Source organism: Chinchilla lanigera, unplaced genomic scaffold, assembly GCF_000276665.1.
Source record: "Chinchilla lanigera isolate Chin_1 unplaced genomic scaffold, ChiLan1.0 scaffold00063, whole genome shotgun sequence".
Lineage (NCBI taxonomy): Eukaryota > Metazoa > Chordata > Mammalia > Rodentia > Chinchillidae > Chinchilla > Chinchilla lanigera.
The window spans coordinates 12,882,241-12,893,479 of record NW_004955464.1 but is presented as its reverse complement, the minus strand read 5'-3'; the positions used below and the strand labels follow the sequence as shown (position 1 = coordinate 12,893,479).

General features: G+C 41.5%; 1 protein-coding gene across 1 annotated transcript in view; it reads right to left on the bottom strand.

The window, feature by feature from the left end:
- The window catches only part of Tesk2 (testis-specific kinase 2), a gene marked incomplete in the record, with an annotated part of 134,585 nt that overhangs the window by 30,598 nt on the left and 92,748 nt on the right, over window positions 1-11,239 (bottom strand). The window contains 1 exon segment of the mRNA XM_005398714.2: window positions 10,800-10,848. Within this exon segment, the coding sequence (XP_005398771.1) occupies window positions 10,800-10,848 (49 nt within the window).

Here is an 11,239-nt window from a genome sequence, read left to right as displayed (position 1 = left end):
GCAAGAGACAACTGGGACATTCCAGGCCTGAAAGTCAGGATGAGCAGCAGAGAGCAAAAAGACCTGTCTACCTAAAAGGAAGCTTTGTATCCCAAAATCAGATTACATAAAGTCTACAAGGCTAAACAGAAGTGTCTGGGAGCATCACACTGCCTGACAAGGGGGCGCACGCCTGTAATCCCAGCTCTAGGGAGGGAGAGGCAGGAGAATCACCGTGAGTTCAAGGCCAGCCTGAACCACTTAGTGAGATCTTGTCTCAAAAAAGAGATTATTCAGGTACTAATACATCAAAATGAAGCAAAGAAAGGCTAGAGACAGAAAAACCAGTTACAAAACATCTGTAGGAAGCTAGGTATGGAATAAGGTCAGAGCAGCTGGAATGGAAAGACAGGATAATCAGAAAGGTATCACAATCCATGGTGGCACATGCCCATAATCCCAGCACTAAGGAAGCTGAGGCAGGAGGAAACTGCCAGTTCTAAACGGGTTGCAGATACACAGTGAGTTCAAGGCCAGCCTACACTACAACAAACAAAACAACAAGAACCAAAACCAGACACACATATCACAAAGAAAACAATAAGATAGGACTAGAGACTGACCAAATTCAAGAGACGAGAAACAATCAAAACTAACCCATTTTTTACTTGAAACTATAGGACGTTTTTGCGAACCTTTTTTTTATTAGTATATATTTGCAGTACATAATGATTACATTCACTGAGGGCAGATGGTGTATGTACATAACACACCTTAAATATTTTTACCTCCTCTTCCCTCCTCGGTCCCTTCATCTCTTGGTCCCCTTCCCATCTGGAAAAGGTCTATCCTCCATTTTATTTCCTATCTTCTATTTTGTTCATTTTTTTTTCTTGGTACCGGGAATAAAAATCAGGACCCTGCACTTACTACGCAGGTGCTATGCCACTGAGCTATCTCCCCGGCCCCTTGTTCTTCAAATTATTTAGCTCAGTTTTGTTTTGTTTTGTTTTTGTACCAGGAATCAAACTCAGGACCTTGTGCTTGCCAGGCAGGTGCTTGTGCCACTAAGCTATATTCCAGGTCCCTTTAAATTATTTATACTTTGGCTTTCTTCTGTAAGAGAAACTATGCAATACTTAGCTTGCATTTCTGATGTAGTTCACTTAGGATTATGGTCTCAAGGTGTACCCATTTTCCTACAAATGGCTCAGGTTTATCCTTCTTGTGCAGGGTAGTATACCATTGTGTATAAATGCCACTTGCTCTTCATCCATTCATCTGTTGATAGACATATTGGCCACTTCCAAGATTTAGCTATTGAGAGTTGGGCTGCCATAAATATGCATATGTATGTATCACTATAATACGATGTCTTTAATTCTTTTAGGAGGATACCTAGAAGGGGAAGAGCTGGGTCAAACAGAATTTTTTTTTTTTAGTTTTTTGAGTAATCTCCATGCTGATTTCCACAAAGTTAAAACCAGTTTACTTTCCTGTCAACAATGTAGAAGGAGTCCTTTTTCCTCATACTCTCTCTGGCATCTGTTAGTATTTGATTTTTTTTTTTTTTTTTTTGAGACAGGATCTCATTATGTAGTTTGGGCTTGCCTCAAACTCATGGCTATCCTCCTGCCTCAGCCTCCCAAGTGCTGGGATTACAGGCATGCACCACCACACCCAGCTCATTACTTGATTTCTTGATGAGAGCTAATTCTTTATAGAATAAAGTAGAATCTCACTGTAAACTTACATTTCTCTAATGCCTACAGACGTTGAACATTTTTTCATTTATTTACTGGTCATCTGTACTTCTTCTGAGAAGTGTCTATTCATTTCAATTGCCCCTTTTTTTGACTGGGTCTTTTATGTTCTAGATATCAGTCTTTTATCTGAAAAGTGCCTGGCAATTTTTTTCCCATTCTGTAGGTTGTCTCTTCACTCTTGTTTGTTTCCTTTGCTACACAGAAGATTTTTAATTTGACATAATCCCATTTGTTGACTCTTGGTGTTGTCTTATGCAGCGGGGGTTCTTTTTTTTTCTTCCCTGAGACAGAGTCTTGCTAAGCAATTCAGCCTGGCCATGAGCTCACTATATAGCCCAGGCTGGTCTTAAACTCACAGTGATCCTTCTACTTCAGTTTACGTGCTAGGACTACAGGTATGCCCCACCACACCCAGCCACGCAGTTGGGGTTTTGTTCACAAAGTCCTTGCCTATGGTTGTGTCTTTAAGAGTTTTACCTCCTTTTATGTCCCAGCAGGTCCAGTGTCTCTGTTTCAATATCTAAATCTTTGATCCATTTTGATTTGATTTGATTTGATTTCTTGGTATTGGGGATTGAACCCAGACCCAGGCCCTTCATACTGAGATATATCCTCAGCCCTTTTTTATTTTTATTTTTTAAATTCTGAGACAGGGTCTTCCTAAATTACTAAATTGCCCAGGCTGGGGTCAAACTTTAAATCCTCCTGCATTAGCCTCCTAGAGAGCTGGGGTTACAGGTGTGCGCCACCATGGCCAGCTCAGCTTTAGTTTGGTACATGGTAAGAGGTATGCGTCTAGTTTCAATCTTCTGCATGTGGATAGTCAGTTTTCCCAGAACAACTTTTTTTAAACAGTAGCAAAGATTTATTAAAGGTAGGAAAAGAAATAGGCTCTGCAGAGCAACCCAAGTAAAAGTAGCAAAAGAAGGACACTTTATGGTGCTGGGGGGCCACCGTGGAAGAATGAAGACAGTGGCAAAAACTCAACGGCAGGGTGCACACCTATAATCCCAGGGGTTAGGATTGTTTTTCCTGGTTCCTTCCTCGGTGTGTTTGTTGGTATACTGGAAAGCTATTGCTTTTTGAGTGTTGATTCTGTATCCTGTGAAGGTACAAGGATTCTAACAACAGAAATAAAAAAAATCTGCAAGGATGAACAGTTTTAGGGGGTAACCAAGCTGACCGTATTTTAAATACTAGTAAAATAATTAAGGGGGGAATTTAAATGATGATAAATAACCACTATTAATATATATGATGGATGGGCGCGGTGGCACACACCTGTAATTCCAGCACTTGGGAAGCTGAGGCAGGAAGATTGCCACAAATTTGAGGCCAGCCTGGGCTACCTAGATAAACCCTGTCTCAGGCAGAAAGTACAACTAATGGCAATATCACAGCACACCAAGGGATCTGGCTGCTCGATTTGATAAATAATGCATAAGTTTAGTCACTGAATCCATAGGGTTTCCTTTCATTGTAAGCTGTCTGATTATGTAATGCTTCTTATAAGGCTAACCTTATAAACCAACTCAGAAGCAACATATATCAACCTACATAAACAAGAAGTTCCCAAATTATTCTAATAAAGAAGGAGGTTTATGGTGGGGCCCAAGTGAGGAATAAAGGACAATGAGGACCATGGGGGGGGGGACCTGTGATAGTAGCATGTCGTGGTGATCCATTCCATTCCCTCATGAAATGAGAGCACTTTTTTCAGTAGCAAGTATCTGCTTGACTGAGGGGGTTTTGGAGTAGACACAGAATCACCTCACCAGGCCTCAGGAATGCTCTGCAGTTTCAGAATTAGCTAAGTGGATCTCATGGCCACAGTGTATGGGGGCAGGGAGGGGCAGGGCAGTTGCTTCATGGCAGAAAAGGCAAAACACACTTTCTCCCAAAATGTTCTACTCACAGCCAGGCATGGTGGCGCATGCCTGTAATCCCAGAATTCGGGAGGCTGAGGCAGGAGGAGCATTGCAAGTTCAAGACCAGCCTGGGCTACAAAGTGAGCTCAAGGCTAGCCTGAACTGCATAACGAGACCCTGTCTCAAAAAGACAAAAAAACAAAAAGAAAAAAAAAGTTCTACTCACCAGGAAATTCACTCACTGACTCCTTTAACCAGAGAGTACTGTCCCTCGAGACCCACTCCCCAGATACATGATACACACACACACACACACCTGCTCCCCAGATACATGATATATGCACACACATGCATCCATCTCTGACCCATTCCTCAAACCCCCAACCTCCTAACTGCTTGTGTTTTCTGCACTAAGAAATTCTCAAACTGCTGGATTATGAGGATATTTCCTTCTTCGTTCCTTTCTGAACAAGCTGAAAAGGAAAAACACTGTAAGATGGGACATAATCTGTCTTGAAGCATTCTTTTTTTTTACCCCTTACCCCACCCTTGCGCATCTTGTTTCTTCTTTTGCAGTGCTGGGGATCAAATGCAAAGCCTTGCATATGCTAGGCTAACCCTCTACCACTAGCTACACCTCCAGCCCCAGCAGCTACTCTTCACAATTATGAGTAATAACCAACTTTAGGATGTGGTTGACAGAGCAAAGGTATGGAAATAGCAAGGTGAATGTAAACTACCAGCTTGTGAATTAAAGCAACCCTTAACCTAATGAACTGCTATAATTCAGTCACGTAATCGTTGTCTATAGCTGTTAAATTATTTCTGTTGTTGCACTCAAAAGTATTCTAATATAACCAGTGAGCAGGAAATACCTTTTCCTAATAACCTAGAATACATAAAAAAGTCAGAATTCAATTCTACAAACACTATACACAGAGCACATAAAATATTACCTGTGCTTAGCTCTGTGGGGAATACAAAAGGGAATTAAGAACAGCACATTACAATGGAAAGGGTATATAGTCTTTGAAATTAGATGAACCTAGATCCACTCCTACTTTGGAGAAGTTAAATTTCTCTAAGCTTTGTTTTTTTCACTTATAAAATGAAAGACACACACACAAAAAAAAATGAAAGACACAGGACTGCAGAATTTTGAGAATCATAGCTGATCTGAAGGTACCAAGCATAATGTCCCACCCACAGCAGGTGTTTGACAGGTAAGCAACTTGGACATAAGCACAGCCACGAAAAGCACTTAAAATGGGGTGGACACTCTTGCTACTCTAGTATCATCTGCATAAATGTATACCCACAGCAGCGCACTGGTCCCAGGAAGGATGACAAAAACAAAGCTGCCCCAGCAAATCCCAGCCTAGAGCAGGTCACCAGCTGACTGGCACACCCACGCAGGAGCATGAGACCAGCAGAACAGCTGAATCTAGCACAGTCCAGCTAACCCTGGAGATGTGTGAGAAATAAATGTTTATTCTTGTATGCTTTTAAGGTCTTGCGGTTGGATATTACATGAAAATAGCTCATTTATATACAGGTTACGCTTTTTGTCTTTAAAAACCGAAACCATGTGACCAAGTGAAAAAGGCAAATCTTCTAAATCAGACATACAAGACATTTCTACTCAATAAAACATAGATTCTTAATGAAACTCATTAAACATCAAAGGTCCCATGTGATCTTTTACCACACTGCTTTTACTCTAACAAAGACCAGTTTTGCTCAAAAACTTAGAAGTGTATCCTACTACAGGTAGCTTAAAAGCAAAGAACTAACGCCATTTCACCTGCAGGCCCAGCACTCAGGAGGCCGAGGCAGGAGAATCGCCAAGAGAGAAGGTCAGCCCAGACTACATAGTGAGTTCAAGGCCAGCCTGACCCTAGGGAAACACTGTCTCAAAAAATCAAAACAAAGTCAAATGAACAAAAAAGCAAAAGACAATGTGTCTGACTGTTGCAAATTGAGTTAATGTCTATAATTACAATGAAGACCCATTAAAGTGGTTGAAGCCCAGAAAAGTCCAGATCACTATATATATTCTCCCAAATACTGTCAACATTCCACAGGGATTTTTTTTTTGTTTTGTTTTTTTGTTTTTTTTTTTGTTTTTTGGTTTTTCTCCGGTACCGGGAACTGAACTCACGACCTTGCGCTTGCCAGGCAGTTCCACAGGGATTAACAAGAACTATGCTTGTTGACTGGAGTAATACTAATAGTAATTGTGCTGGGGATTGAACCCAGGACATTGCGCATGCTAGGTGAGCACGTGACCTCTGAGCTGCACTAAGCACCCCTACTGCAACTAGTGACAAACACATTGAGGAGAAGGGGAAGAGTGTGCACATTACTTGAAGGACGGGCATTCCACAAATCAAAAAATACTTGCTGAATGTCAGCCAAGTTCCAAGGGCTGTGTTAGATATTATTAATACTTTATTTTTATGATCTTTGGTGAAACCAAGAGCTATGCTGCCAGGTCAAACTGGAAGGCAATTAAACCCAGAAGTCTCCAGAGACCTACGTCATCACAGCCTTTGCTGATCTCCTTCTGAAAATAAATATTTAAATATTTGGGCTTCACTGCTATCAACATATTAATATAATAATTATTAATTTTATAAGCTATATTAATATTTCATTAACAATACTGGAAACAGAGCTGGGTGTGGCAGCACATCCCTGTAATCCCAGACTCAGGAGGCTGAGGAAGGAGGACTGCCACAAATTTGAGGTTAGCCTGGGCTACATAGCAAGATTCATTCTTTCTTTCTTTCCATAGCAAGATTCACCCTTTCTTTCTTCCTTTCTTTCCTTCCTTCTTTCATTCCTTCCTTCCTTTTTCTTTGGTTTTTTGAGATAGGGTCTTGCTCTGTAGTGCAGGCTAGCCTTGAACTCACTATGTGGCCCAGACTGGCCTTAAAATAATCCTCTTGCCTCAGCCTCCTAAGTGCTGGGATTACAGGTGTGCACCACCACTCCCACAATAAGATCCTTTCTCAAAACACCACCACCAAAAAAAAAAAAAAAAAAAAAGATACTGGAAACACTAATAATAATAAATATTGTTACTTATTTCAAAAAATACATACTGTATATTGCATATACCTATAGACAAGTGTTGTGTTTCGTTTTGTTTTATTTTGGAGACTGGGTCTCCCTAAGTAGTTGAGGCTGGCCTTGAACTTGTAGCCCAGGCTGGCCTCGAATTTACAGTGACTTTCCTGCCTCAGTCTCCCAAATGCTGGGATTACAGGCATGTACCACCACGCAAGTACTGCCCATAAATAAGGTAATAAGCAGCAGATAATATTATTTAAATCCAATATGGCAAGAGGAAGTTGTATTTGATGATTCATTTCTGTCATTTCTACTAAACCACACTTTCTGGGCTTTGTCTTTGTGGTTTTTGCTTGTTTGGTTTTGGTATTTTTGAGACAAGGTCTTGCTATATATGTAGTTCAGGTTGACCTTGAACTCACTATGTTGCCCAGGATAGTCTCAAACTCACAGTGATCCTCCTGGCTCAGCCTCCCAAGTGCTGGAATTACATGCATGCATCACCATACTCCGGTGTAAATTTTTGACATGGTCACAGATTTTTTTTTTTTTTGAGACAGGGTCTTGCTATGTAGTTCAGGCTCACCTTGAACTCACTACATAGCCCAGGCTGGCCTTGAACTTCCAATGATCCTCCTGCCTCGGCCTCCTGACTGCTGGGATTATAGGTATGTGTCACCATTCCCAGCATGATCACAGATTTTCAAGAATGTTCTTCTCTGTCAGCAAAACTAACAAAGAAGCCCTTCCAAGGAATTCCTATTTCAGAGAACAATCTAACTTTTTATTTTGAGGTAAGTTCTCACTAAATCACTGAGTTATCCAGTCTAAATTCAAAATTGTAATTCTCCTGCCTCAGTCCCCAAGTCCTGGGTCTACAGATGTGTTCAATCATCCTCATTAACAAAAACTTTTACACTTACTAGTGTCAGAGCACAGATGAATAGGAGGCTTGAAAGAGGGAAAGTTTATCTTTCATGAATTTACAGAATCACTTCTGAGAACAGAAATACACAGAAAATCTTTCTTGATTTGGAGTGACGACTATAAATTTTTCATTTGGAAAATTTTACTGAGTTATATTTTTTCAAATGTGTACATTTCCAATTATAATTCAGTAAAAAGCTTTTTAAAAGGTAATGACATTAACAGTACTATGAAAAAAACATTTACAAATGAGAATTCAGAAGAACTAGTCACTGTTAATAATAAAAGCTGTAATAATTAACATGTATTAAGCAATTACACACTAGGCGCTGTCTAAATAAACATTTTACATTTCTTTCTTTTTGGGGGTGGAGGGTTTGAAACAGAGTTTTGCTATGCAGTTCAGGCTGACCTTAAACTCATTTATGCAGCCCAGGCTGGCCTCGAACTCACAGCGAACCCCCTGCCTCAGCCTCCCAAATGTTGGGATTTATAGGTTTGCACCACCATCCTCAGCTAACATTTTATATTTCTTTTTTTTTTCTTTCTTTCTTTTTTTTGGTACAGGGAATCAAACTCAGGACTTTGTGGTTGCCAGGCAGGTGCTTTTGCCACTGAGCTATATCCCTGGCCCTTTATATGTCATAAAGCATTCCAATATGCTACCTTGGTTTCTTCCTATCTCACGAGTTACTCCTCATCTGTCTTTCTCCCCATGGTTCTTTTAGAGACAGGGTCTTGATATGTAGTCCAGTTTGCTGGCCTCGAACTCACAGCCTCCTGAGCTCTGGTATTACAGGTATGGTGGACTGACAACTGGTGGTCAACTTGTAACACCCAGCTTAACTGAATCAGCGTGGTGCTGGGTGTGGGAGGCCCACCTGAGGATTGTTGTATAAGAGGCAGAACTGGAGAAGAAAGACGGAGGCTGTTGGGAGCTGAGGGGCTGTTAGAAGCTGTAAAGAGCTGTTGGTTCTCTTAGAGGAGCTTGTCATGCTGCTTTCCTGATGAACTCAGCTGTTTTCATCCTCCAAGGAGCTCGGGACCTGTCGGCGCTAAGAACAGCTTCGGTTCACTTTGGGGGAGCTTTGGTCCTCACTTTGAGCATCGCTTCCTGGCTCTGGAGGGGAAGATGGTGCACTGCACGTCTCCTGGAGAAGTGCGCTGCGTTGGCTTTCCTGATGGGAACTCGGCTTTCCTTATAATCAGAGGAGCTCAGACCTCACTGTTGCTGAGGATAGCCGTGGTACTTTTCAGGGGAGTTCTGGATCTTACTTTGAGCATCACTTCCTGGCTCCAGTTCAGATCCCTCAGCCTGCTAGCACAGATCCTTCATCCCGCTGGCACAGACTTTCTAGCTTCCACCACTGACCTTCAGGCCTTCCCAGCATACTCATGAAACAGGCCTGCATGCAACATTGTCATGAGCTCTAGGTCTTCAGCTGGACTCATGCAGGACATTACCATGGGATCCTGGCCCTCAGCTGGATTCTTTTGCTCTTAGTGTGTGGACAGATTTCCTAAATTTTTTGTGTATGATTCTCTGGGTGATTATTATAAGATAATCTTGTAAAATGTGTCCTGTATTACACTGTTCCCCTTGCAAAACCCAAACCATGACAACAGGCATGTGCCACCATGCCCAGCTCTCCCCACATTTTAAAAGCGAAACGCTCTAGGGCTCAGCCCCCAACACTCTTCTCTAGCCATACTCCTTATAACAGGTCCTACTATTATTCCTCCCATTTCACAGATGGAAACACTGCAAGAGAGTCAAATCTACACTCTCAAGACTACAGAGCCATACTCTTACCCTCCTCACCATTCTGATTTGACTTTCCATATCAGAGGCAGGACATATATGTTATACATAGTCCCCATCCAGTGCCTTCATTAATTGAGAAGAGAGACATAAATGAGGCACATGGAACCCTCCTAACACCAGGTCCACACCGTGGGAAACAAAAATTTCTACCAATTCTGCTAAGCAAGTTTCTTCCCTAAGTTTCTCTACTTTGTACCTCAGTTCTTCTCAAGGAGAAATGTAAACACCATAGATTCTCAAATCTTGATGCTTATGAGAATAATCTTTCAAGACAGCAGATAGGATCTGGGGGGGGTTGTGTATACTTCTAATTTCAGCTACTCTGAAGGTTGAGACAGGAGAATCACAAGTTCATGGCCAGCCTGAGCAAATTAGTGAGATTTCGTCTCAAAATAGAAAATAAAAAAGGAACTGACTTGGTGGCACATGCCTATAATCCTAGCATTCTGGGAGGCTGAGGCAGGTAAGTTTGAGCTCAGCCTGGACAATTTAGCAAGAGTCTGCCTAAAAAAAAAAAGAAAGAAAAAATAATTAAAAAGGGCTGGGGCTCTAACTGAGTGAGTCCTAAATTCATTGGCCAGGACTAAAAAACAAACAAATACACAGATAAACTTGATCTTACCCAAAAGGCTGAGAAACAAAAAATTGAAAAATGCCTGGGGATGCAGTTTAGTGGTAGAGCACTGGCCTAGCAGGTATAAGGCCCGAGACAAATTCCAGATACTAAACACAAACAAAAAACAGATGGGATCCATGCACCCCTATCAAACCTAGAAGATTCCAGGAATCTGTGTTTCCAAGAAATATTCAAGCACATTTGGAAACTCATACCTCTGCCTGAATTTGGAAAGCCTTTGTTCTAGAGGTCTTTGGTCCTTGGAGGATGAGTAATGACTATCGTATAGTTATCTGCTTACCAGAGATGAAATGTGAATGGAGATGTTACTTGTTTAAGTAATAAGACCCATCAGGAAAGTGCAACAGTGACCATGGGACTACAAATGAGGACAGCAAACATTTCCCGGGAGGTCAGGGAATTTGTTGCCAGGAAGAAAAGCAACCCCGGGATGCCCTCCCTTGACTTAGGAGGGAGTCATCCAGGGAACAAGGAGCAGTTTAACATCTGAACATCCACACTCTCAGAGCACTCACCAAGTGTTATGAGGGAATAAGGGGTGTTAAGGACATGGGCACTGTCTCCAGGCAACAAAGGAAGCATCATTAATGCTGTTAGTTTTGTATAAACATAAACACATGTAACATCTTGCTCACATACACAAATAACTCTTATGCAGACCCGTAAGTGCTGAAACTAAGGCACAGGCAGCAGCCACCTCCACATGTTTGCGGAACGCTTACCTCTGTAAGCGCATGCAGCTGTCCTTGATGTACACACACACCCATGAACCTGAAAAACAAAACAGATCTTTAAACAAAATGAAAAGGACGTGAATATAAAGTCCATACAGAGAAACTAGCTGAGTTACCCAGGTACAAGAAGCAATCCAATACCTGTGGAGCCCCAAGTTCCTGTTTGATTAACCTCCTTAAGATGCCACACTGATAAATTTCTCAATTTACCGTGAAACACCTGGTTGTACCAATATGTAGAAGCAAAACCAATGGTGGAAAGGGAGCTTAGTAAACTTTTAAAATGAGGGGACTGGGGGCTGGGGATTTAGCTCAGTGGCACAGCACCTGCGCAGCAAGCGCAAGGTCGTGAGTTTGATCCCTGGTACCGGAAAAAGAACATAAATAAATAAATAAATAAATAAATAAACAAACAAACTTTAAAAATG